Raw genomic sequence first — 26,509 nt, 5'->3', positions numbered from 1 at the left:
TGAGCACGACTCCACGACACTGAGGCGGAACGGGTGACCACAACGCCAGAGAACCAGAGAGGAAACCAAGAGAGAATCCAAACGTCAGAGACAGGAAAATAAAAGTAGCTGCGTCATTGAGAAGCTTTGAGTGAGAAGTTGCTCAGTGAGAAGCTGAGCAGGCGACCGGGACCCGGCAGACGACCTCAGGTGGAACACGGTGAGTTCAGGACCGACCACAGAGACTCTGAGAAGCTGCCTTGGTTCTAGAATCAGCTTCAGAGGAAGGTTGTCAGCCGATAGAGGGATCTCCACCTTGGAGAATCTGAATATTGAGAAGTGTAAGGTGGTGACGGGTGTGACCTTGACTCCCGGAGATCACGTGGTGGCCGTGACCTAGAGGAAGCCATTAGCAGGCTGGTAGACGTGGAGTAGATTGGGGGGGGGGGGGGGGGGGGGGTATTCAGACCTGATTGTGGCTTGAGTTTCAGTTCCTCAAACTTCAGGTTCAGATCATGACTGTGAGACGTCTGGTTTGATTCTGTCTCGTTGCTGGAAACACTCACACACAGATATTCACATGTTTTATAAACTTAGGTTAAAAAGGACTTTGACTCTTTTCCCACTGCCGGAGTTTGTGTTTCAGTTTTTTTCTGGTGCGTCACGTTCGATGCCGCTCTCTCTCCTCACGGTGGAATGAGCTGGTTCACCAGGGTGACGTCGTGAGGAAGGTTCACCATTGGTCGACCAGCCACGTTTTGGGACGTTCCCCATTGGCTGCTGCTCTGTCAAACTGAAGCAGGGGGTGGAGCATGACACCTGTGAAATGGACCTATTGGATGGCACTGGCTGTCAATCACACAGAATCCATTACCCAATGCATATAGTTCTTTATCGTCTTGAAACGACATCTTGAGAACTGCAATTAAAGTTGTTTACAAATCTCTTTTTGGCTAAATTCATTCATATTTCTTCAACTTTTCTGCAATAACTTCTGTTGTTGTTTTTCTTGTCCGTCCTTTGTCCTCAGAAGTGAGTCACATGGAGGAAGAGCAGGCTCCTGCTGCTCTGCTGTTGGACGGAGAAGATGAAAACGTGATGACAGTGAGAGGAGAGAAAGAAAAGTCTTTCCAGGAGACGGTCGTAACGAAGGTGATGACCATGGTCACAGGGAAGAGGGAGGAGGAGGAGGAGGCTGAAACTGACAGAATATCAGAGGAAGAGGAGGAGGAAAATGAAGCAGAGGAGGAGGAAGGAGAGGAAGAGGAGGAGGAGGAGAGTAAAGGAGAAAAGCTTCTGGGGCCTTGGGAGTCTGAGGTAAGAACGTCGCATGAAACTCAACGTGAAAAACACTTTGACAACAAACTTCACGAAGTCTAATCATGGAATCAAATCATGAATTCAGCAAACGCACAGACGTTCAGATCGTGATAAATGTTTTCAGTGTGAATATAAATCCTCCCTGTAAAGAAGCAGCTAATTAATTTGTTATCTTTTGGATTAAAAGATCTCATCTTTCTAAATTCATCTCATTCCAGAGCTTCTCTAGTTTTATAAAAGAAATGTTTCCTCATCGTTTTTCTTTATCTTCACACCTTCGTCTTTTCAGTTACTCTCCTCGGAGTTAAATCCTCTCTCCCCTGAAGTTCTGTGCAATGTTCTGATGAAGCAGATTTAGTTCCTCCTCAGAGGAACCCCCCCCCCCCCCCAGCTCTGACTGAGAGTCTGTGTATGGAGCTTGGCGTGGGGCATCGCTGGGCCCTGCAGGTTGTTCTTGGACCTTAGAGAGGATTAACTACAAATGAAAATGGGCCATTAGCCTTTGATAGTGGGATTTCTTCAGGGCTGGATCTGGCCTGTTCACAGAGACGAGGGATTAACGCTGCAGGAATCAGGGACGTTTCAGTGTCACAGTTGCTTGTGGATAATTCAGTTTGCCAACAATGTCCTTTAATGATCAGTTGTCCTGTGGGTGTGGCAGAGAGGTGTGTTCTGGTGTCTGTCACTCTTTAGGGTTTCAGATATCTATCATAGCCTGATCGATATAATTATAATAAACCAATCGCTGGAGAAATGCAGCTCAAGGTGCTTTACATGTGTTTATTCTGTAAAATAAAAGTTTTCACATCTTCAACCAGGATCATGATGTCTTTTGTTTCCAGGCCTGTGATGTGAAGCCTCCGCTGCCGGACCCAGCTTTCAACAGAAGGTGCAGTTTCCTCTCCAGTGACGTAAGTTCCTCCAGCGTCGGTTCAGTTCTCTGTTGTAATGTGGTTCATCTCGTGATGTTCAGAGACGACAGCTGCTCTGAGGTCAGATCTGAAACGTTCAGCTGACGGAGCTTCGTGAGTTTACCTGAGCTGTTGATCCGGTGCCACATATGAAGTCTGAGTTATTACATCCGTCCTGAACCAGGTTTCAAGGTCGTCTTGACGGCTTCACTCACAACCTCCAGGTGCAACTTGAAGAAAATTCAGAAAATAACAAGAGTCATTTAGTCTTAAAGGGATAGTTCACTCAAAAACGAAAATTCACTCACCATCCACTCACCACTGTGCCGATGGAGGCATTGCCATTGGAAACCATCCCTCCGAAGATGAAGCCATATTATTCAGCACAGAAGGAAAATGGATTCAGAGGAAAGAAATGCTTCTGAATTCCACAGCAGCCGTGGGAAGTGAATCGGTGAATGAAGGTGAAAGTTGTTGTGGGACGTGGGCGGCTGAGATATCGATTCCCTGGCGTGAGTCCGGTTTGGCAGCTCGGCCGCTCAGCAGCAGAATGACTCACCAGCTCCAGTGGAGTCAGCCGCTCTGTGAAACCATCTCCACTTCACTCCTCATGTCTGAAACCTGCCGTCACAGCGCCGCCATCCATCCTCACACACAGGAAGTGACCTCTACCACGAATCAGTGGTTTCACGAGAGGAGACGGGATTTTGTCTTTTGTTGCTTCTCTGTTAGAAATATACAAAACCTCTGTTGACAGTGTCTCTGTCGTGTCTCCTCGTCCCTGCAGGTGAAGTATAAAGAAGACTTTGAGAAGATGAAGGGTCAGAGTCTGTTTGTTCCTGAGGCTGAACTCATCCACTCCAAGAACATCAGTGCTGTGATATCTGAGGTCTGAGCTCAACACACCGTCACACGTCTCAGTCACACAATACAACAACCTTAAAGGTTCAGTGTGTAGAATGTAGTGACACCTAGTGGTGAAGTGTCATGTTGCAGCTGAACACCCCTCTTTTCCATCCGTCACTCACTCTCTGTCTTGATCATTTCACATCTGTTTCAGTCGAAGTACAAGGAGGACGGGAAGAAGGAGGCGTCGGTGTCTCTGTACTCCGTCCTGCCGGAGACGCCGGAGACACAACACGCCAGAGAGGCGTCCGAGCTGCAGAGTGAGGTAGGTCACGTGACCTGCAGATTCAAACAAGACACAGCTGATAGAAATCAATGTGTTATTATAGTATTTACTGAATCACGGTTTGTTTTCCAGATTAAATACAAAGGCAACGTGAAGATAGAGAACTCCTCGTCTCTCTTTTCTCTTCTGCCTGAAACCACAGAGACTCAGTTTGTCAAGGAGCTGACGGAGATGCTGAGCGAGGTCAGACTGGATCTGTGTTCGCTCTGTTCGTGTTCATCTAACTGTCTGTTGCATGTGTCCGACACTTCTTCTCATCAGTGTTTTCAGCCTGAAGGAAACAGCTCCACTGTTTTTCTAGCACAGACTGAAATCTTACTATCTGTGGGCGTCTCAGTGAAACTCTCCCTGCTCCTCAGAACAAGTACAAGGAGGAAGGAAAGAAGGAGATGAGCAGCAGTTTGTACTCTCAGCTCCCTGAAACCGCCGAGATGCAGCTGGCCAAGACCGTGCACGAGTTTCAGAGCGAGGTATTCTCAGGCTCATGCATTCACCATCTTAATCTGAAAGAATCTTTGTCTTTTAACAACTTTAAACTCTAAAATTAAGAATTTCCTCAGAATATGACCCCACCACTATCCTCAGCTCCCTAGAAGTGTCCTCATGGACACAGGTGACTTGTTCAGATGTGTTGGACTGAAAGAGACAGTCTCTGGATCTCATGTGATCTTGTTCCTCTCCAGAAAAAATACAAAGAAGACGGAAAGAGAAAAGCCTCCATCTCTCTCTACTCTCAGCTTCCTGACACTCCGGAGATTCAGCACGCACTGGAGGTGTCGCAGCTGCAGAGCGAGGTTCAGTGTAACACACACACACAGACACACACACACACACACTTTAAAAGCTGATGTTCTGAAATTCACCCTCTAACATGATAGGTACCCTAAGATTATGACTTTTCCATTTCTATATTTCCACTCTGATGTTTTTACCTTCAAGTGGATCCTGTTTTCTATCTCTGCTTCACTGGCTTTATGAATTAAAAGCAAAAGTTCCAAAATATGAAGTTTAAAAGAGGTGTGATCCTCCTTCCCTCCAGAAATGTTGTCTAGTTGGTGGATGTATGATGCTCAGAGTCGGCTATGTGTCCCAAACTGTCCACCCGAAGGGAGACTCCTATTCTGAATCTAAACCTTTCAGATGATCCAAACTGGGAGTACTGGTGTAATATTAGTGTGTGTGTGTGTGTAAATGCCCGTCTCTGTGTCCCACAGGTGAACTACCGCCCCAAGCTGCTGGTTAGAGGAGCTCCCTCGTCTCTTTACTCTCAGCTCCCCGACACCCCAGAGATCCAGTTTGCCAGAGAGATGACTGAGATGCAGAGTGAGGTGTGACAGCAGGTTGATCGACAGCAATGATGTGATAGATATGTTGATTTGTCAACAAAATAGAGATAATTTAGATGTTTATAAATGTTTACTTCTGTCCCCTGTCAGAGTAAATACAAGGAGGGCGGCAGGAGGAGGCTCTCTCAGACTTTCTACTCTCAGCTCCCAGAGACGACCGAGACTCAGTTTGCTAAAGCTGTGGCGGAGCTGCAGAGCGAGGTGAGAGACCATGGAGTCGACCTCCACTGGTCAGCTCTGCTCTGACCCTCTGTGTGAGCGTGTGAGCACTGACGAGTGTTTTCATCTTTAGATGCGATACAAAGACGCAGGGAAGAAGGACGTGAACTCGTGTTTGTACTCTCTCCTCCCGGAGACGTTGGAGACAGCTCACGCCAAAGAAGTGTCCGAGCTCCTCAGTCAGGTACAGTCCCACAGCACAGAGCCGTGAGGACATTGTTGTGCTGCTCACGCTCACCACCAGTCGCCTTCACCTGTTCCCTGCAGGTGAAGTATAAAGAGGAGGGTAAGAAGGAGATGAGCGTGAACCTGTTCTCTCTGTTACCTGAGACCATCGACACCCAACACGCTAAAGAGGCGTCTCAGCTGCAGAGCCAGGTACTCAACACTTCCACTCCTTCGTTTCAAACCAATCATGTGGGATGTGAGATTCAAAATCCTGTCTCTAGTTATAACTCAAATATATTTTCCATCTGCTGATTTAAATGGTGAAATGAGTGTGAGTGTTAACGTCCAGTGAGTCGATCCACTGCTGCTTCCTGCAGGTGAAGTATAAAGAAGGTCTGAAGCAGAAGATCCAGAGCAGTTTGTATCATCAGCTCCCGGAGACCCCGGAGACACAGCTGGCCAAACAGCTGTCTGAGCTGCAGAGTGAGGTACACCCCCCCCCCGACCACAGCCCGTCACCTCCCTGCTGAGAAACCACCACTTCTCTGACTTTAGTTCAGTTAATTATCACTTTCATTTTTAAGATGTGTCGACTTGACGTTAAAACTTCAGGAGAAACCGAATGTGACTTCAAAGTGAAATATAAGAAATATCTGCACATGATCATGTTTGATGTCATTTATACTGTAGGCGAGTACAGAAATATTCCCAACACTCCCAGTAAACACAAATAAGAAACATTGAAATCCGGAAAATAGCTAAAACAAGCGCAAAATTTAAAATCTTGACAGAACGTAAAGTTAGATTCTAAGCAAAAGCAAAACTTAAATTGCCCTCAGGAAAAAATGATTGAGTGATTGATTGGTTGATTGATTGATTGACTGATTGGTTGGTTGGTTGGTTGATTGATTGATTGATTGATAGATAGATGATAGATTGACTGATTGGTTGATTGGTTGGTTGGTTGGTTGATTGATTGATTAATTGATTGATTTCCACCTTGACTTTGATGCGGGTTGTGTTTCATGATGTCTGCAGACTAAGTATAAAGAAGCTGGAAAGAAGGAGGTGACTTCCTGCCTGTACTCTCTCCTCCCTGAGACGCTGGAGACACAACACGCCAAAGAGACGACCGAGCTGCTCAGTGAGGTGCAGAGTCTTCACATGTCTTTGTTTCAATACCCTGAGCTCAGGGGTTCCATCAAACTGCTTTCATAGACCATGGTCTCTGTACGGTTTTATGTTTCCGTCAGATTAAGTACAAGGAGAGTGGGAAGAAGGAGATGTCCAGCTCCCTCTATTCCACGCTGCCCGATACTTCACAGACCAGCTTCGCCAGAGAGATGACTGACATGCAGAGCGAGGTGCCAACGCCCAGAGATCACACATTAATCAGATGTCACTGCAGCTCAGTCAACATTTCAACAGCCCCCAGGCTGAGGCTGTGATGTAGGAGTCACTGTAACTCCTCGTGTGTTTGTCTTTCTGTCTTTCAACAGAGTAAATACAGAGAGGACGGGATGAAGAGCATGTCCCAGAGTATCTACAGTCAGCTGCCGCAGACCACAGACATGCAGTTTGTTAAAACTGTGTCGGAGCTGCAGAGTGAGGTGAGGAACAGGAACAAGTCCTTCTGTCCTATCAGCATTGAGCTGTGATGTTGTTCATGTGTGAGTAGTGTGACGACCTCCGGAGAAAGTCTTTATCCAACCTGTGGACATCCTCCGGAGTCTGAAACGGCCTCTTGTAGCTGAGCAGCAGTCGAGAAGCTTCCATACTCAAAATGTCTCATTTCACTGAACTGCTTTAGATGAAGTACAGAAAAGGAAAGAAGGACGTGTCCAACTCGCTGTACTCCACTCTGCCCGAGACTCTGGAGACGCTACACGCCAAAGAAGCGTCTGAGCTGCAGAGTGAGGTGAGAGCACATCTGTCTGTCCCTGAAGACCTGCTCACCCCCCTGTGTTGTTTTTACATCTGGATAATCTGTGTTCAGCTGAAGTACAAGGCGGCTCTGAAGAAAGGTCTGTCCTCCAGTCTGTTCCATCACCTGCCTGAGACCTTGGAGACGGCCCACGCTAAAGAAGTCTCCGAGCTTCTCAGTGAGGTAACACAACGGAGACACAAAACCCTCGGGAAGCATCTACTGTGAGGATGAAGCTGCTCGTCAACGTCTCTGTCTTCTCTGCAGGTGAAGTATAAAGAGGAGGGTAAGAAGGAGATGAGCGTGAACCTGTTCTCTCTTCTACCTGAGACCTTCGACACCCAACACGCTAAAGAGGCGTCTCACCTCCAGAGCCAGGTACTCAACACCTCCATCCTGTGAGGGCCAATCCTCCAGGGACACACACTTCTGATCAGGTTGTCCATCCATCCCATTGTGAACACGATATCTCAGGAACGCCTTGATGGAATATCTACAAATGTGGCTCAAGCATTTACTGGGACTAAAGGATTAACTGATTTGATTTGGGTGGTCTAAGGTCAAAGGTTAACGGTCACGTAGACCTCAAATACGTCTCTTTCCTTCCTCTGTCTGTGAAATGTCAACATCAGTCAAATCCTTACAAATACTTTTTGTTATGATGTTTAACTCTGTGTCAGTGGACCTCAGTGGATATTTGTGTGTCGCTGAGAGGTTGTGATGTGGTGACCACCGTGTGATGTTCACTCGTTCCCTGCAGCTGAAGTATAAAGAAGGTCTGAAGCAGAAGACTGAGAGAAGTTTGTACCATCACCTCCCGGAGACCCCGGAGACACAGCTGGCCAAACAGCTGTCGGAGCTGCAGAGTGAGGTACGTGTACCATCTGATCAGGATTCTGTGGTTTCAGACCAAAAGGAATCAAAGCCTATCTGATGGATGTTCAATGTGTCACAGTTCCAAACTCTTCATATTAAATCCTGTAGTGTGCTTGTCAGAGGTTAAACCATTTTATATGCATGCATCGTGTTGCAGGAAGTGACTGTTTGTTTCAACCTGCAGACCAAGTACAAGGAGGCGGGTAAGAAAGAGGCAAACAGCTGCCTGTACTCGCTGCTGCCTCACACCATGGAGACCCAGCATGCTAAAGAAGCTGCAGAGCTGCTGAGTGAGGTGAGGCCTCCTCCTCTTGTCTTCTGTGCCAACGTTTGTCCAAGTTCCTCTCTGTCCTCATGCATGTTGTGTTGCCTCCACAGATCAAGTACAAGGAGAGTGGGAGGAAGGAGATGTCCAGCTCGCTGTACTCCTCGCTGCCGGACACCTCAGAGACCAGCTTCGCCCGGGAGATGACGGACATGCAGAGCGAGGTGAACGCAAACCGTCTTCCTCCAACCAAAGACCAGAGCACAATCTGAACCCAGACAGAGGTCACCTGACCTTTCATCACACGTTCTATTAATAACTCACCTCTATCAAATCGGTCAAACACAGATTTGTTTTTCATGCTCACCTCCCGAGCCGTTTGGAACACTAGGTGGCGTTATGAGCCACGTGCGACCAATATGTGTAAATGCTTTAAATGAAAGTGACGATAAAACCAACATTAATGTGATTCATCTGCCTCTAATATAAATAATCTGTGTGTTTCAGAGTAAGTACAAGGAGGCCGGGAAGAGAAGCCTCTCTCAGAGTTTCTACTCACAGCTTCCAGAAACCGCCGACACTCTGTTTGCTAAGAGTGTGTCCGAGCAGCGCAGCGAGGTGAGACCACAGAACGACTCAGTCGCTGAAGATCCGGCTCTCAGATGTTTCACCTGCTGCCACAACGTGTTTCACAAACAGCTTGAATCAACACAATATTTCATTATCACGTTTTTCTCCGTCAGATGAAGTACAGAGCAGCCGGACAGAGAAGAGGGAGCCGCTCTTTGTACTCGACTCTACCGGAGACTCTGGATACTCAACACGCCAGAGAGGCTTCCCGGCTGCAGAGTCAGGTGCCTGCTCACGCCTCCAGCATCTGGCAGCCTCAGAGAAATAAATCTGATCTGAATCGATTTCTCCTCTGAGTTTATGATTTAAGAAAATGTGAAATAAGTTCCTCTTGTTTTTTTCCATCTGTGAAACATGTAAGAAAGAAAAAAGTCCTGACAAGTGACAGAAATGTTCATTGACCTTCTCTCACTTGCCTCTCAGGGCTTTCATACATTCTGAATCAGAATCAGAAAGGATTTGGTGATCTGATGGCTTTTTACTAAACGGCAAAAATGGCAGATGAAGAATATACTTTGGTGTCTACTGTGTCCTGGCTGCTTTATTGAGTATTCAACAAGTTTTAAATCAGTCATTATATCAAGTTTATATTTGTCTGGGCAGAAACTCCACTTCAGAGATTTTCATTTAAAAAATGTCTCATTTTAGATCTGAAATACTGACACAGGTATCACACTCTATGCAGACGACACACAACTCTATATATCACTGTTTCATTTTGACTTTATGTTGGAAAAAACACCAGATACTAATAATTGTATTTTTCTGGTCTTTTCATGTTCATGCTGTAAAAAACGACTTTATGTTCTGTACGTTCCAAACATTCTGAATCCATTTAAAGTGGCTGTGATGCAACTTTCCCCCTGTGTGTCCTCCAGCTGAAATACAAGCAGAGTCTAAAGAGCGACACCACGAGTCTTTACCACCTGATGCCAGAAACCAACGAGACTCAGTTTGCCAGGGAGCAGACGGAGATGCTCAGTGAGGTACGACCGCTCTACCACCATCTTCCACATTAGCAACAAACTAAATTGAGTCATAGAAGTATATGATTCAACTTTTCCCCAATGTCTAGAGGTAAATCGATGAATCGTAAATTGTTTGGCAAAATTTGTCTCAGAATTGTAGCGTACATATTGAATCATACCCGAGTACAGTGATCGTACAACAGCCCTAAGTATCACATTCTATGCAGATGACACACAACTGTGTATGTCAGTGTCTCATTTTTAAATATCACCCGGGCATCAAACGTTTATTCTCTTCTCTCTGCCTCTTATTTTATTTTCCTGGAAAGGTCAAGTACAAAGAAGAAAGTAAGAAGGAGCAGAGCGTCCACCTGTTCTCTCTGCTCCCCGACACAGTCGAGGCTCAGCACGCCAAAGAGCTGAGAGATCTGCAGAGTGAGGTGGGTTCAGGCCAACAGTCAACATATTATAATTGATTTTATGTTCCTGCAGAATTCATACGACTCAGAAATTCACCATCCACAAACAGCAGATTCACACGGGAGCAGATTTACTGAACAAATCCTCAGAAGCGTATTGAAATTTTAAAGATGTCCTAAATGCTTCATATCTCTTCTTCCACATTTCTCTCTCGATCGTTCTGGGACCAACATAGAATCATATAAATAAAACCAGTGGAATCTGCAACAAAAGTCGAACCGAGCTATTTTAAAATGATGCAAGTAGCATCAATATTTCTACATTTAAACAAGCTAAGAAATAAGATCAGACAGATCAACGAATCCTCATAAGATAATTATGTTTTATTTAATCAAAATGTTCTCTTACAAATACAATTTAACATTTCTACACATCAGGCTCATCAATGATGGAATAAACTGCCGGACAGCAGGAACATGTTTATTTCATTTTGATATCATTTATTGTATATAATGTGAATTTTAAAGGGTTTTAATGATGTTTATTTGTTTTATGTGTAATCTTGGATAAATAGGTAATTTGGCCTAAATCAGAAATCCTAAATAAAAAACTCTCCAGTTTCATAAATTCTATGATCCCAGTTGTAGCGTCTGATTTTGTGTCTTTCAGTCTAAATACAAAGAGGCCAGTAAGAAGCAGGCGTCCACGCCTCTGTACCATCGACTGCCAGAGACCCTGGAGACGCAGCACGCCAAGGAGGCGTCGCAGCTGCAGAGCCAGGTGAACACTCACTTCCTGTTCCTGTCACATCGAGAATCAATGTGTCAGTGGCCAGAGACATTCACATAATCATGATATCTCCACAAGCTTTGAGGGAAACTCTTAAGATCTGGTTTAAATATTCTAAGAGATCGGACTCTCCTGATTAGATGTTGAAGGTCAAAGGTGAAGGTGACCTCACAAACCTTGATCACAGACTTGTCTCCATTGTCTCGTGTATGGTAGATCTTGTATAAAGAGGCTGTGAAGAGGGAGACGTCCTGTCCCGTGTTCCACCAGCTGCCCGAGACGCTGGAGACCCAGTTCGCCCGAGAGCTCACGGACATGCAGAGCCAAGTAAGAGCCAGGAAGTAACTTTATTATTTGTCCGTTTCACTGTGAAGCACTTTCTTTTTCGTCGTGATGTGTTGTGATGTTGAGGTTCTGAAGAAGTGATGGTTTGGGTCTTCAGAACAGGTACCAGGAGGACGGGAGGAGGAGCCTGAGTCAGAGCTTCTACAGTCAGCTGCCTGAAACACCTGAGACCCAGTTTGCTAAATCTGTTTCTGAGCTGCAGAGCGAGGTGAGACCACCACACACCTGCTCATGAACAGACACACACACTGTCGCCTGTAGAGCTGAAAACAACACACAATGTTGTGCGTACATATTTCCCACTCTGGCGTTGACCTCAGGACGCACTAGGTTCATGTCGGCGTCTCCTGAGCGTCTGAATCTTCAGGTTGGGAACCACTGGATCAGGAGACAGGAGATTTAGACCGAGTGGCCGTCGGCCGGCTGTGTCCTTCAGTCTGGTGTTTTTATATAAATATCACAGAATCACAAAATGATAAGGGTTATTAAAAATGGCCTTTACCTTTGTTTTCAGAGGAAGTACCATAAGTCGGGCCGGCAGGGAGCCGGCAGCTGTCTCTACTCCACGATGGCTGAAACCCTGGACACTCAACACGCCAGGCAGGCGTCACACACGCTGAGCCAGGTGCCCCCCCCCCCCCCCCCACAATCACATGTCTGACATCATGTATGTTAGGATCTGTTATTGAGTGGAATTAAATTGAATTATAGCACTAACACATCCATAGTGCAGCTACAGATACAGAGCTGATGTAAATTAAGCCTCATTCATTTAGTATCTTTAGTTTATGTTCATTAAAAATACAATTGAATTATTGAATGCTACAAGGTGAACCCTGTTTCCTCTGCTCTACCTAAAAACATGATAAACTGAATATCTGCAGGTTATTGACATCAGGCCAGAAACTTGAACACAGAAGTCAGAGAAGAAGAGAAACAAAGAGCTCACTGAGTAACAGTCAAACACAGATGAGAACAGAAGGTTATCATTATTTTAAATATGAAGACACTTCCCAGCATGCACCTGTCGCCGCTGCAGGTCCGGTACAAAGAGGACGTGAAGAAGGATTCCTCGTCCTCGCTGTTTTCCAACCTTCCTCAAACTCTCCAGACCGAGTTGGCCAAGGAGGTGACGGAGCTCCAGAGCCAGGTGAGGACACATGGACACTGCATGTCCCCTAACATGTTCTAACTCAGGTACATCTGTCCCAGTTAATGTAATGATTCAAATGTCGATGTCAATCCACTTAAACGTCCCGCCTCCTCTGCTGTGATTGGTCACTTGGTGCCAAGCTCAGCTGTTTCAAAGCAGCAATATCGAGTCCTTCACAATAAAAGCCTGGTGCTCGAGCTCCAGGGACACTTTCACACCTTGTTTGGTTTATTTGTCTGTCTTGTGCCGCAGGTGAAATACAAAGAGGGCTGTAAGAAGGAGGCGTCCTCCCCTCTGTACCGCCTCCTACCGGAGACGCCAGAGACGCAGTTCGCCCGGGAGATGTCGGAGATGCAGAGCGAGGTGCGGCCTGCGTTTCTCCGGTCGCTCACTGAAAACTTGTGATATTTTCTCTGTTTACGTAGTTTGGTTTTTTCTGTGTCGTCTCCAGGTGCAATACAAGAAGGACAAAGAGGATCTGTCCAACACTCTGTTCTCACTGCTGCCCGAGACTCTGGAGACGCAGTTTGTCAAAGAGATGAATGAGACGCACAGCGAGGTGAGAAGTCCCTCACTATATACTGACCTTTATTTACAGTGTATAAATATATACACTCACAGAAACATCAGAGACAAATGTTTGAACATTTTAAAATCTGTCAGCAAAGATGAACCTGTCGTCTTTGTCCTTGTATTACAAATTCCACAGGGAAGTTCAGAACATACAAATATTCACTTGAACTCAAGGTGAACCTGATTCGATTTGATCCTTTTTACCTTGTGAACACGTTATTTTAAGTTCACTTTAAGATAACCCTTTCACATTTGGCTATAAATCTTCACTTTGACTCACAGATGAACTGATCAGATGTTGATGGTCAAAGGTCAAAGTTCAAGGTCACAGTGGCCTCACATGTTTATAGACTGAGACAGACATCTACAGGACGGTGAATCTAGTCTGATTCCTTTCATTAAGATCCAGATGTTGTTAAATTATTTGAAGCAGCTGCAGCTTCACCCAACAGAGGAACAAAAACACCTTTTAGGACGTGACAACATACAAGCCGCTGCTGTGGGTCTGTACTGGTCAGACTGGTTGTGTATTTCTGTCCGTGGACGCCTCAGAGATAAGGAGGCCTGGACTTTAGTTTTCAGCTGATAAACAACAGCACCAGGAGAAGAAGTTAGAAAGGTAGAAAGATACAAACAAAACAAAATAAAGTGACTGTCGCAGGGTGATGGATCAGGGAGCGTTCAGTGGAAGCTGATAAAGCCCGACTGTGATGTCACAGAAGGGTTGCTATGACAGCAGCCAATGGGATGTGAGACTGATAACACTGAGGGACGTCCTGAGAAGTTAAAGATAGTTTGACTGTGGAGGGTTCAAGTGACGCCACTGATTCCCTGTGTGTGTCCAGGTGAAGTACAAGCAGAGCGGGAAGCAGCAGTCGGCTCTTTACTCCAAACTGCCTGAAACTCTGGAGACCAAACGAGCTAAAGAGGCGACAGAGCTGCAGAGCGAGGTGAGTCTCTCTCTCTTTCTCTCTCTCTCTCTCTCTCTCTCTCTCTCTCTCTCTCTCTCTCTCTCTCTCTCTCTCTCTCTCTCTCTCTCTCTCTCTCTCTCTCTCTCTCTCTCTCTCTTTCCTCTTTGTCCTCCATCTTTCAATTCCTCTATCGACCTCACAGGAGCGACGCGTCCGCCCTTCAAACTCAAATATTGATTTTCTTTGGAACTGTTACTGAGTGGAAATATCTGATCTTTGGTTTTATTCTATTGAGTCATAACAGATGAAATCATCTCACAAACTAGTTTTTCTCCAGAGATCTTTTGATATCTGGTCTTTCTTTTCTTTATGTTCTCAAATTTTTATTAAACCTTGAATCAATAATCCAGAACAGGACAGTTTCTAAACACTCGACTACAATTCCTCCAAAACCTCGGGAACATTCATTTTTACTTCAAATGAGGAACAGAATTTTTTATGAAGATAATTTGTCACAAATTAATAACATTCACTGTCTTGGTACATTTGAGAAGCCAGACGTATAATGTCTAGAGGTTGTGTGTCTGTCCTGTTGTGTGAACACGATATCTGAAGAACGCCTTCAGGGTAGTTCTTCAAATTTGGTACAAATGTTCACGTAGAATCTCGGATGAACTGATTCCACTTTGGTGGTCAAAGTTCTACTGTTTGTGTTTCCGACAGAGAAAGTACAAAGATGACGGGAGGAAGGAGATGATGACGTCTCTTTACTCACAGCTTCCTGAAACCACAGAGACGCAGTTCGCCCGGGAGATGACGGAGCTGCAGAGCGAGGTGCAGAGCTTCACACTGTTTCCATCGTTCCTCCATTTCTTTATCTCTTTTCTTTTTTGCACTGCTCTGATTTTTTCTAGAAGAATTTATTACAAAAAACAAGATGATAAACAGTGCACGTGTCGTCTTGTCTCTAGAACAAGTACAAAGAAAGTGGGAAGAAGGGTCAGACGCTCAGTGTTTACTCCCAGCTGCCAGACACCAACGAAATCCAGTTTGCCAAAACTGTTTCTGAAATACAGAGTGAGGTGAGATTTCATCCCTTCTCTTCCATCCCAGACCTTGGCCACGTTTCCAGCTCGTCCTCGAGGATCCTGAGTCAACATCTAACTCTTGACTTTCCTGTCACACTCTTTATGTTTCATGGAAAATGTGCAAAATGTTTCGTCTTGTGATTTTAGGCCAAATACAAAGAAGCAGGGAAGAAGGAGGTGAGCAGCTCTCTGTACTCGAAGCTGCCGGAGACTCTGGACACGCTGCACTCCAAAGAGGTGTCCCAGCTGCAGAGTCAGGTACTGAGGAGCCGGGGAGAAGAACCTCAGTCATAAACATGTGCAGACTATAGCGTCTGTAGATAGTCTGTAGAGCAGCAGGGGCGGAGCCTGTAGAGCAGCAGGGGCGGAGTCTGTAGAGCAGCAGGGGCGGAGCTTGTAGAGCAGCAGGGGGCCGGACATGACGTTTAAATTCTGCTGTGGAAAGATCTCATCTGGAGGACGTGTCTCCGTCCTGATGTTAACAGGCTGCTTCTGTCCCACTGCTCTTTAAACTGCCTTTCAATGGCAGCTGACAGTAAATTAAAAGACTTGTTGTCTCTGGCAAAGTGAAGAAGGGATCGTTTGTGTTCATCCGTCTTCAGCAGGAAGGAAGAAAAGTTTAATTCAGTTTAAAAAGCTGTTCTTCATCAGTTGTGTGACCTGGAGTCAGGATCTGTCCTCCTGCCGTCTGTCTGTGCAGGTGAAGTACAAACAGGACGGTAAGATGGAGGCCAGAGACTCCCTCTACCACCGACTGCCTGAAACCACAGAGACACAGCTGGCGAAGCATCTGGGGGACATTTACAGCCAGGTGAGAGACAGAGTCCAGGTGTGAGGGACGGAGTGTCCACAGGGTGCAGGTGGTGACGGGAGCTCACTTCTCTCTCTGTCTCTTGTGTCTCAGGTGAAGTACAGAGACGAGGGGAAGAAGGACGCCGGGAGGAACCTGTACTCGCTCCTCCCCGAGACGGCCGAGACGCAGTTTGCCAAACACGTGTCTGAGATCCAGAGCGAGGTGAGGACCTGAACCTCCACGGCCTCCGATGGTTCATCTGATCACAGCAGCTGGAGAAGACTTTTTATTCAATGAGCACTGATAGAGTTATTGATTACAGTGCACAGGAGTATGTAGTGTTTAACAAGGAGGTCATGATGTCATCCGTTAAAACTACTGAGTGGATTTTACATTTTGTGCAGATACAGGAATTTCACTTTCTTTGACATTGTGAGAAAGTTTTCCAACGTTTTTTGTCCCTGAATTGACTCTTGAGCTTGATTATCTTTATTGGTAGAAACATTTCTGTGAAGTAGACGAATATAATTCAGAAGCCACAGAATGAAACACAAGTGACGATAGTTGTTTCCTGTGTGTTGTCGAGGTCACGTACAAGAAGGACAAAGAGGATCTGTCCAACACTCTGTTCTCTCTGCTGCCCGACACTCTGCACACTCAGTTTGTCAAAGAGATGAACGAGACGCACAGCGAGGTGAGGCCTTGTGTTAGAGTGGATGCAGTGTGAAACATGCAGAATATCACCAACAGAGAACATGTGTGTGTGTGTGTGTTCATGTGTGTGCGTGTGTCTTCTCCATGTTCACACATTCCAGTGAAGCACTGGTCTATTCTGGTCTCGTTATCAGAAACACAGTCAGAGCTGCTGGACGCCTCCGTCTGTCTCTCTCTCTCCTCGTGCTGCTGGAACAAATTATTTTTATTCTCTTTTAAAAAACACAATTCTCTTCTGTCCCTTGGTTTCGATGTGAATCAGACATCGATCGACAATTTGTTTAATCTGAGAGATGATTTTTCACTTTTTTTTTCCCTGACATCCTCGGATCCACAGTCAAATTCCATAAATTCAGAAAGTCAAAAAAAAAAATCTGCAGCCATTTCCATCACTCTAGTTCTTCTTCAGACTTTGACCCAGTCCACTTCCTGCTGCTTCTTCACATGAGAAACATAAACTCCAGAAAATGTCTGGAGCCAATGAAACAGACCGATGTTCATGTTCGATTTCAGTGGTCACGCTCACAGTGATATTACTGAAGGTGAAACAAGTCAGCAGCACCTGATGCTTCACCGGTTGGCAGAATCTTGTTTGGGACAATTCAACACATATTATTGTGTGTTATCATGTTGTGTGTTAACATGTGACAGAGCAGCTGTCAACATGTGTTTTTCCTGCAGGTCAAATACAAGGAAGCAGCTAAGAAAGAAGCCGGCAGCGCTCTGTTCCACCGGCTGCCGGAGACTCTGGAGATGCTGCACGTCAAAGAGGTTACTGAGCTGCAGAGCCAGGTGCACACATCTATTATTCACTTATTCACTTATTCACTTCTTCACTTCCCCTGATGTTCACTGTTTGAGCATCAAAACATTTTAGAGATGGATTCCTTGTCTTCGTTTGTCATCTAATATTTAGTGTTTCCAGTCGTGAATAGAGTTTGAGTCTGTTTGCTGCAGGAGGTCAAACGAGCAGGAGGCCGAATCAAAGAGTTTCTGCACCTCCACGTGTTTTAAAAACATTATAAGACTGTTCTTTGGTTTTATTACCACAATTCAAAATCTGCATTTATGTGTCGAACATGGCTCAAAACACCACCGAGGGTTTCGAACCGACTTCCACCTCTCAGGGCCAATGTGTTCAAATCGATGCTGAAGCTAAACGTCTAAACCAGCTCCCAGGAGAGGAGCTGTGTCTCTCATCCCTGTGAGAATAAAGTCAGAGGTGAAGTTAAACTGGAATCTGCTGCTGCTCCTTCAGAACAAGTACAAGGAGAGTGGGAGGAGCTTGATGTCGTCCAGCTTGTACGCTCAGCTGCCGCAGACGACCGAGACGCAGCTCGCCGCCAAGATGTCCGACCTGCACAGCGAGGTAAACACACCTGACCCCGAACACAGAGTCCTGACCTGTGAATGAGTTTGAAGTCGTCTGTCTCAGTGTCTCAGTGTCTCTGTGTCTCTGTGTCTCTGTGTCTCAGTGTCTCTGTGTCTCAGTGTCTCAGTGTCTCTGTGTCTCTGTGTCTCTGTGTCTCAGTGTCTCTGTGTCTCTGTGTCTCAGTGTCTCTGTGTCTCAGCGTCTCTGCGTCTCTGCGTCTCTGCGTCTCAGTGTCTCAGTGTCTCAGTGTCTCTGTGTCTCTGTGTCTCAGTGTCTCAGTGTCTCTGTGTCTCAGCGTCTCTGCGTCTCTGCGTCTCTGCGTCTCAGCGTCTCAGCGTCTCAGCGTCTCAGTGTCTCAGTGTCTCAGTGTCTCCACGTCTCAGTGTCTCTGTGTCTCTGTGTCTCTTTGTCTCAGTGTCTCAGTGTCTCAGTGTCTCAGTGTCTCCGCGTCTCAGCGTCTCTGTGTCTCAGTGTCTCTGTGTCTCTGTGTCTCTGTGTCTCAGCGTCTCTGTGTCTCAGTGTCTCAGTGTCTCTGTGTCTCAGTGTCTCTGTGTCTCAGTGTCTCTGTGTCTCTGTGTCTCAGTGTCTCAGTGTCTCCACGTCTCAGTGTCTCTGTGTCTCAGCGTCTCTGTGTCTCAGTGTCTCAGTGTCTCTGTGTCTCAGTGTCTCTGTGTCTCTGTGTCTCAGTGTCTCAGTGTCTCCACGTCTCAGTGTCTCAGTGTCTCTGTGTCTCAGTGTCTCTGTGTCTCAGTGTCTCAGTGTCTCTGTGTCTCTGTGTCTCAGTGTCTCAGTGTCTCCACGTCTCAGTGTCTCAGTGTCTCCGTGTCTCAGTGTCTCTGTGTCTCTGTGTCTCAGTGTCTCTGTGTCTCTGTGTCTCAATGTCTCAGTGTCTCTGTGTCTCAGAGTCTCAGTGTCTCTGTGTCTCTGTGTCTCCACGTCTCAGTGTCTCTGTGTCTCAGCGTCTCTGTGTCTCAGTGTCTCTGTGTCTCTGTGTCTCAGTGTCTCAGTGTCTCTGTGTCTCTCAGTGTCTCAGTGTCTCCACGTCTCAGTGTCTCTGTGTCTCAGCGTCTCTGTGTCTCAGTGTCTCAGTGTCTCAGTGTCTCAGTCTCTCAGTGTCTAAGTGTCTAAGTGTCTCTGTGTCTCTGTGTCTCTGTGTCTCTGTGTCTCAGTGTCTCAGTGTCTCTGTGTCTCAGTGTCTCTCAGTGTCTCTGTGTCTCCGTGTCTCCGTGTCTCCGTGTCTCTGTGTCTCCGTGTCTCAGTGTCTCAATGTCTCAGTGTCTCAGTGTCTCTGTGTCTCTGTGTCTCAGTCTCTCAGTGTCTAAGTGTCTCTGTGTCTCTGTGTCTCAGTGTCTCAGTCTCTCAGTGTCTAAGTGTCTCTGTGTCTCTGTGTCTCAGTGTCTCAGTGTCTCTGTGTCTCTCAGTGTCTCTGTGTCTCAGTGTCTCTCTGTCTCTGTGTCTCTCAGTGTCTCTGTGTCTCAGTGTCTCTGTGTCTCAGTGTCTCAGTGTCTCTGTGTCTCTCAGTGTCTCTGTGTCTCTCTGTCTCAGTGTCTCTGTGTCTCAGTGTCTCTGTGTCTCTCAGTGTCTCTGTGTCTCTCAGTGTCTCTGTGTTTCTCTGTCTCAGTGTCTCTGTGTCTCAGTGTCTCAGTGTCTCCGTGTCTCCGCGTCTCTGTGTCTCAGTGTCTCAGTGTCTCAGTGTCTCAGTCTCTCAGTGTCTAAGTGTCTAAGTGTCTAAGTGTCTCTGTGTCTCTGTGTCTCTGTGTCTCAGTGTCTCAGTGTCTCTGTGTCTCAGTGTCTCTCAGTGTCTCTGTGTCTCCGTGTCTCCGTGTCTCTGTGTCTCCGTGTCTCAGTGTCTCAATGTCTCAGTGTCTCAGTGTCTCTGTGTCTCTGTGTCTCAGTCTCTCAGTGTCTAAGTGTCTCTGTGTCTCTGTGTCTCAGTGTCTCAGTCTCTCAGTGTCTAAGTGTCTCTGTGTCTCTGTGTCTCAGTGTCTCAGTGTCTCTGTGTCTAAGTGTCTCTGTGTCTCAGTGTCTCAGTGTCTCAGTGTCTCTGTGTCTCAGTGTCTCAGTGTCTCTGTGTCTCAGTGTCTCTGTCTTCTGCAGAGTAAATACAGAGAGGACGGGATCAGGGGCCTGTCTCAGAGCTTCTACTCTCAGCTGCCAGAGACGTCCGAGACGCAGCTCGCCAGAAGCGTCTCTGAGCTGCAGAGCGAGGTGAGGGACATGGAACTCTTTTCTCCAGGAGCAGGAGGATCTTTATTTTCTGACTCTGGATGTTTTCCTTCAGACCAAGTACAAGGAGGCGAGCAGGAAGGAGGCGAGCAGCTGTCTGTACCATCAGCTCCCTGAAACTCTGGAGACGCAGCATGCGAAGGAGACGTCCGAGCTGCAGAGTCAGGTGAGCTCCCCCCCCCCCCCCCCCCCCCACATGGGACTCATCACTGTGTCTGTGCTGGAAGGACCCGGATGTCAGCTCAGTGTCTGTCTCCTCCAGGTGAAGTACACAGAAGGGAAGAAAGAGCTGAGCACCAACCTGTACTCTCTGCTGCCGGAGACCGGGGAGATGAAGTTAGCTAGAGCCGCCATGGACCTGCAGAGCGAGGTGGGTCCACGTGAGGTCCTCACTCCCTCAGACCTCCTCCTCTCCTGCCTCCTCATCTTCTCCTCCTGTTTGTCTCCCAGAGTAAATACAAGCAGAGAGGTCGACAGGAGGTCAGCACCACTGAGTTCCACCAGATGACAGAAACCAACGAGATGGAGTTTGCGAAGCAGATGTCTGAACTTCAGAGTGAGGTTGTTTATCCCAAAGATTGTTTAATAAACTGACAATTAAAATACAAGCCTGTGTGTTTACTTGAGGTTGTGTGTCTGTGTTGTCGTCTCTCAGACAAAGTACAAGAAGGACAAAGAGGATCTGCCCAACGCTCTGTTCTCTCTGCTGCCGGACACGCTGCACACTCAGTTTGTCAGAGAGATGAACGAGACACACAGCGAGGTGGGAAGTGATAACAACCTGTGCAGGGTTGTGTCCTGTGTGTGTGTGTGTGTGTGTCTGTGCAGGTATTGATCCGATGTTGTGTTCTCATCTCAGAGTAAATACAAGGAGGCCGGTAAGAAGGAGCTGGGGAACAGTTTGTATTCTCTGCTGCCGGAGACCAAAGACACTCGACATGCCAAGGAGCAGACGCAGCTGCACAGTGAGGTACGTCCACTGGAGTCTTCAGTCTTCATGAGACAAACTCGGACGTCCTCTTCACCTGCTGGAGAACAAAGTGTCTCTGAGCTGTAAACTAAAGTATTGATCTGCTCTCTGATCAAACACATTAACATCACAATAATCACGATGCTGCTTGTTTGTGTAAAGTTTTGAACAAACAACCATTAAACAAACTCTTATTATTCATTTTATTACAGATTTAAAATCCATTATCCTCTGACTGAGATCTGTCGTCCTTTAGACTTGATCATATTGTGATTTATACTATTTAGAAAAAGTAAGAATTTAAGTCAAATCTGCAATATATTCATTATGGTTTATAATACACAAGTTACTGTTGAAACAAAGGGATCCTCGGATGCGCTGCACAGTTAAAGGTCTGGTAAGGGGCGGTGTGGCCTAGGGGGTAGAGTGGGCGTTCTCCAACATGAAGGTTTGCCGGTTCAATCCCCACTCGTCCCCATCTGCATGCCGAAGTGTCCTTGGCAAGATACTGAACCCCTAAATGGCCTCTCATAGATGCTGACTGCACTAAAAATGTAAGTCGCTCAGGACAAAAGCATCAGCTAAATGACATGTTGTGTTGTGTTGTGTTGCAGAAGGCGTACCGGCAGGAGGGGAAGAAGGACGCCGGCTGCAGTCTGTACGCACAGATGCCCCAGACCATCGAGACCGTGTTCGCCAAAGAGCTGAGCAGGACGCAGAGCGATGTGAGTCCCCGGCAGCGTCAGGAGATTCTAACTCACGTCTTTACACTGAGATACAGATCTGGTTTCTAAAGGGATCAAAATCCTTCAGTCGTGTTAAAGTAGTTAATCATCAGCACGTGAAGTCTAGTGTTAAAGATGTTAGAGAAACCTCTGGTTCCACATCACATCTCGTTCACAAACACACAAACAGAGAAAGGCTCTGAAGTGGATGTTCTTGTTCTTGTTCTTGGTTCTTGGCCGGTTCCTCATCCTCCACCAGGATCAGGTTGTTTGTTGTGTAGCAGCTGAGGAGAGAAGACGCTGGAGACACAAGAACACGATCAGAGTCGGTGTCATGTCATCGAGGCGTGAACACAGAGAGCAGCTGTGTTGTGCTCTACAGCCTGAGGACACAGACACTGACCTACTGCCTGCACACACACAGACACACACACACACACACACACACACACACAGCGCTGTCTGGTTGATGCTTATAAACTGGGACAGACGGACATTTCGAAGGATTCATGCTCAGAACCTGTGAGAGAACACAACGTTAACAGAGAGAACCTGCAGCAGGAAGGAGGTCGTGACCTTCAGATCCTGATGAAGGTCAAGTACCACCAGGGCCCGTTTCACCGTGAACCAGCTGCAGAGGTGAAACCAGACATCTTGTGTGTCTGCAGCTTCGTCTCTTTTCAACCAGTCGGTTCACACGGGTCAGTGCTCACGGTCAGTCGGCCCCAGGGGGGGGGGGGGGATCAAAGGCTCGGGGGAAACTGGGGCACGAAGCTTTCACGTCTGCTGACCGAGCAATGAGACGCTAACTGGAGCGTACAACACAACAGACTGTCTACACACCTCCAACACAACACAACTGACCGTCCCACTGTCTGCACACCTCCAACACAACACAACAGACCGTCTCACTGTGTGCACAACTCAAAAACAACACAACAGACTATCCCACTGTCTGCACACCTCCAGAACAACACAACAGACCGTCCCACTGTCTGCACACCTCCAGAACAACACAACTGACCTCACACACAGAGCACACAGACACAACAGGGACGACCTTACTCCAAGTTCTTAAACCATTATTTCATTTATTTCATCAAGACTTTAATTATTCTGTTGATTTGTAATTGGAAAAACAATTAATTTGTTGGGTGCTGAGTTTTCCCTGGTGTCTGATTGAATGAATTCAATAAACTTAAACAATGTGGAATAAAATACATCAACAAATAAATCTAATTAAATACATAACAAGTGAATTTATCACTCAGAGCTCGTATCTCTGTCACGGCTCAACTTTCCTCTTTAACTTCTCTAGATCCAGATTTCTATCAGGACCTGAACCAGATTTCACACATTTAACTCTAAATATGCGATAAAAGATAAAAAAAATATAGAAACATCAACTAAATAATCCTTTACCTTCCATAAATTATTAAATAACTATGAATTAATACATTTGAACTGATGGTTTTTATTCCAGATTCACACAGGAAACCACAAAGTCCTGTGATGAGTCAGGACGTTCAGTCGAGTTCTTTAATCCTTCAGGTTTAAATGTTGATTTCTCATTTTCACGGCTGGATGCAGCTCATCTTATTTTTAGCCGAACGAACGAGGCTGAATTAGTCATGAGATGTTTTCTCCCTCGGATCCGTCGTCTCTTCTGTCTCACTTCCTGTCTTCCTGTCCTCTTCTTCTCTTTCTCTTTTTGCCCTTTTCGTTTTTATTCATGTCTCAGTGATCGAGGGAAAGATGTCCTCAGATCGTCCGTCCCATTCCTTTGAGCCTTGAAGGAACATCTACTAGATGTTAGCAGGTGTTAGTGGCCACCAGCAGATGTTAGGGACTAACCTCAGTTGGGGGTCCGCTGGGGCTGATGGTGAATCTGACATAGATTATCAAAAGTTCCACTTGGGCTCCAAGGTCAACTGATTAGATGTGAGAGGTCAAAGGTCACAGTGATCTCATATGAGTCTGGAAACAGAAAACAGAATGTGCACTGAGGTGATTCCAGTTTCCTCCTGCTCCTCCTCAATCTGTCCCTCTCCTCTCTTCTCTGCAGAAGTCTTACAAGGAGAAGTACAACCGTGAGAAGGGGAAGTCCAGCTACACCAACATGAAGACGCTGCCCGAGGTGGAGCACGCCATGGAGGTCAACAAGAACCAGAGCAACGTAAATACACACATCTACTCAGCAGACGTACACAACATCTTGTCTTTGATGTTCACTCACAGAACTGAAGGTTTTTCTCTTTTTTGTTTTCCTGATTTGTAACGAGATCGAATCACCAACGCTCCCACGTGGCCTGCAACATCTAATCAGACTTATTATGGTCGACTCTTTTAGTTTTACTTGTAATGCACTTTGTGATTATTGATTTCATACAAAAGTAACTAACTTGCTACTGATCCCAGGTCAGCTACAGAAAAGACAGAGAGGAGCTTCATCACTACAACTCAGCAGCAGACAGACCGGACATCATCAGCGCCACCAACGCTTCCAAACTGGCCAGCAATGTGAGTGTGTGTCTGTGTGTGTGTGTGTGTGTGTGTGTGTGTGTTTGTGTGTGTGAGTGTGTGTGAGGGAACATGTAACCGCAACATTCAATTCCATTACGACAGTCTTGTTCACCAGCTGTTGTCTAAACGTTCTGATGTTAACACTGAATTGCCATTATAGAAGAGTGTGTGTGTGTGTGTGTGTGTGTGTGTGTGTGTGTGTGTGTGTGTGTGTGTCCACAGGTGGCCTATAAGAGTAACACAAAGCAGCTGGTTTACAGCGACGTCTCTCTTTTGGCCAGAACAGACATCCAGCACGCCAAGGAGGTTTCAAAACTGGCCAGTCAGGTAACACACACACACAAACACACACACAAACACACAAACACACACACAAACACACACACAGACACACACAGAGATTGAGCTGTGAACAGGATTACTTCACTGATCTTTGATGAAACACATTAATATTTATATAATCAAGTTGAACATGGCTCAATGTGCCACCTAGTGGTTCAAACGGTCTTGTACCTTTCAGGACCGATGTGCACATACAGTTGACACGTTGTGCGACTTGTTACGACTTTTCCTGGTACATGAACATGTTGACCCCCCCCCCCCCCCCTCTGTGCGCCCCCTGCAGGTGAAGTATAAGGAGAACTTCCACAGACACTTAAAGGACCAGAAGCCTCGTTACAACCCACTGGAGTGTGTGTCCTTCAAACACACACAAGCTGCCTCTGCCCTGGCCAGTCAGGTGAGTGGGTCATGTGGTCACATGGTTGTGTTACTGTCTCTGGGACTTTTACACCTCGACTCACAGATCCTGAAAGAAATCCTCAGCTGTGTGTGTGTGTGTCTGTGTGGGTGTGTGTGTGTGTGTGTGTGTCTCTCTTTGACTCACACTCTGAAATTCAGTCTGTTGTGTGGGTGTAACCATGGAAACCTTTCTGAAGCAAATGGCGAGGGATTGTGGGATGGAGCTGGAGACACACACAAACACACACATGCACATTAAACATGACCACACAAACAAGGTCCCGCACACACACACACACTGTTGCCCACACAGCCACAGAAAGGAGCCGCTCCACTTCTCTGGGTTACATAACTTCCTGTTGTGTAGCGCGCCGCCCGCTGAGCATCATGGGAAGGGCAGGTCTGTTTTTGGGCTCAGGCTCAAACAGATTCTGGCGTGGGGGGGCTTCAAACGATCGTGGATGTGCGAGGAGACTCAAGTGGAGAAACACATTTCCACCGAGTGAACACAGCTGCAGGCGTGTGTTGTGTTCACCTGGTGCTAATCTGTGCAGAGGGTTTTGTGCGATGCTGCTAACAAACAAACAAACACACTTCTCTTAGTCCGAGGTTAAAATCAGGGTGTTTTTTAAAAAGGGCCTGAAAGAGGAGGAGCTCTCCTGCTTCACCTGGTTCCTCCATCCAGGCTGATCTCCTCTCCTTCCATGTTGGAGGATCTGCCCGTTTATCGTGGTCATGCACAACCTCCACAAAGTGTGATGAATATCGGTTGTGTGGTTGTTGCGTGGTCCTGCTAACAAACAAACACACAGATGAAAACAAAACCTCCTCGTTGGAGGTGATTATCTGAAGTTCAGCTTTTAAAAACATTGACCCCCTGATGGAAACATGTTCTCCGTCCCTCAGGTGAAGTATAAAACCAACCAGAACCAGAAGCCTGAGGGATCCTCGGACCTGCCCAACCTGCTGCAGCTGGAGCACGTCCTGCACGCCAGCAAGCTGCAGAGCAACGTCAGCAGCTGCAGTCCACACACGAGACAACCTGTATCTGCACCTCAGACCGATAACGTTCCTACTGTGTGTGTGTGTGTCTGTGTGTGTCTGTGTGTGTGTGTGCAGGTGGAGTATAAGAAGGATTACGAGCAATCCAAGGCCCAGTACCATGTTGCTGTGGACACAGCTGAGCAGCTCCACCACAGGGAGAACGCAGTACTGCACAGTCAGGTCAGGGGACGCTTCCTCCTCCTCTCTCTCTCTCTCTCTCTCTCTCTCTCTCTCTCTCTCTCTCTCTCTCTCTCTCTCTCTCTCTCTCTCTCTCTCTCTCTCTCTCTCTCTCTCTCTCTCTCTCTCTCTCTCTCTCTCTCGTCC

General features: G+C 46.6%; 1 protein-coding gene across 1 annotated transcript in view; it reads left to right on the top strand.

The window, feature by feature from the left end:
- Positions 1-971: 971 nt before the first annotated feature.
- Positions 972-26,509, top strand: part of LOC128425534 (nebulin) — a 33,927-nt gene continuing 8,389 nt past the window's right edge. Inside the window, exons 1-55 of the mRNA XM_053412166.1 lie at positions 972-1,296; positions 2,142-2,210; positions 2,998-3,099; positions 3,271-3,381; positions 3,475-3,585; positions 3,762-3,872; positions 4,086-4,196; positions 4,617-4,730; positions 4,839-4,949; positions 5,041-5,151; positions 5,235-5,345; positions 5,513-5,623; positions 6,174-6,284; positions 6,389-6,499; positions 6,635-6,745; positions 6,946-7,053; positions 7,132-7,242; positions 7,327-7,437; positions 7,820-7,930; positions 8,120-8,230; positions 8,314-8,424; positions 8,708-8,818; positions 8,944-9,054; positions 9,709-9,816; positions 10,128-10,238; positions 10,888-10,998; positions 11,224-11,334; positions 11,450-11,560; positions 11,867-11,977; positions 12,392-12,502; positions 12,758-12,868; positions 12,957-13,064; positions 13,924-14,028; positions 14,713-14,823; positions 14,961-15,071; positions 15,225-15,335; positions 15,778-15,888; positions 15,982-16,092; positions 16,457-16,564; positions 17,266-17,376; positions 17,843-17,953; positions 18,140-18,196; positions 18,252-18,308; positions 20,054-20,164; positions 20,238-20,348; positions 20,445-20,552; positions 20,633-20,743; positions 20,838-20,945; positions 21,042-21,152; positions 21,767-21,877; positions 23,943-24,053; positions 24,296-24,397; positions 24,623-24,727; positions 25,026-25,139; positions 26,048-26,365. Of these exons, the coding sequence (XP_053268141.1) occupies positions 1,021-1,296; positions 2,142-2,210; positions 2,998-3,099; positions 3,271-3,381; positions 3,475-3,585; positions 3,762-3,872; positions 4,086-4,196; positions 4,617-4,730; positions 4,839-4,949; positions 5,041-5,151; positions 5,235-5,345; positions 5,513-5,623; positions 6,174-6,284; positions 6,389-6,499; positions 6,635-6,745; positions 6,946-7,053; positions 7,132-7,242; positions 7,327-7,437; positions 7,820-7,930; positions 8,120-8,230; positions 8,314-8,424; positions 8,708-8,818; positions 8,944-9,054; positions 9,709-9,816; positions 10,128-10,238; positions 10,888-10,998; positions 11,224-11,334; positions 11,450-11,560; positions 11,867-11,977; positions 12,392-12,502; positions 12,758-12,868; positions 12,957-13,064; positions 13,924-14,028; positions 14,713-14,823; positions 14,961-15,071; positions 15,225-15,335; positions 15,778-15,888; positions 15,982-16,092; positions 16,457-16,564; positions 17,266-17,376; positions 17,843-17,953; positions 18,140-18,196; positions 18,252-18,308; positions 20,054-20,164; positions 20,238-20,348; positions 20,445-20,552; positions 20,633-20,743; positions 20,838-20,945; positions 21,042-21,152; positions 21,767-21,877; positions 23,943-24,053; positions 24,296-24,397; positions 24,623-24,727; positions 25,026-25,139; positions 26,048-26,365 (6,285 nt within the window). The 5' untranslated portion in view covers positions 972-1,020. The remainder of the gene's footprint in view (positions 1,297-2,141; positions 2,211-2,997; positions 3,100-3,270; positions 3,382-3,474; positions 3,586-3,761; positions 3,873-4,085; positions 4,197-4,616; positions 4,731-4,838; positions 4,950-5,040; positions 5,152-5,234; positions 5,346-5,512; positions 5,624-6,173; positions 6,285-6,388; positions 6,500-6,634; positions 6,746-6,945; positions 7,054-7,131; positions 7,243-7,326; positions 7,438-7,819; positions 7,931-8,119; positions 8,231-8,313; positions 8,425-8,707; positions 8,819-8,943; positions 9,055-9,708; positions 9,817-10,127; positions 10,239-10,887; positions 10,999-11,223; positions 11,335-11,449; positions 11,561-11,866; positions 11,978-12,391; positions 12,503-12,757; positions 12,869-12,956; positions 13,065-13,923; positions 14,029-14,712; positions 14,824-14,960; positions 15,072-15,224; positions 15,336-15,777; positions 15,889-15,981; positions 16,093-16,456; positions 16,565-17,265; positions 17,377-17,842; positions 17,954-18,139; positions 18,197-18,251; positions 18,309-20,053; positions 20,165-20,237; positions 20,349-20,444; positions 20,553-20,632; positions 20,744-20,837; positions 20,946-21,041; positions 21,153-21,766; positions 21,878-23,942; positions 24,054-24,295; positions 24,398-24,622; positions 24,728-25,025; positions 25,140-26,047; positions 26,366-26,509) is intronic.

This window comes from Pleuronectes platessa, chromosome 20 (genome assembly GCF_947347685.1).
Source record: "Pleuronectes platessa chromosome 20, fPlePla1.1, whole genome shotgun sequence".
Lineage (NCBI taxonomy): Eukaryota > Metazoa > Chordata > Actinopteri > Pleuronectiformes > Pleuronectidae > Pleuronectes > Pleuronectes platessa.
The sequence above is the reverse complement of the archived record's forward strand: the minus strand, read 5'-3'. Positions and strand labels throughout refer to the sequence as shown.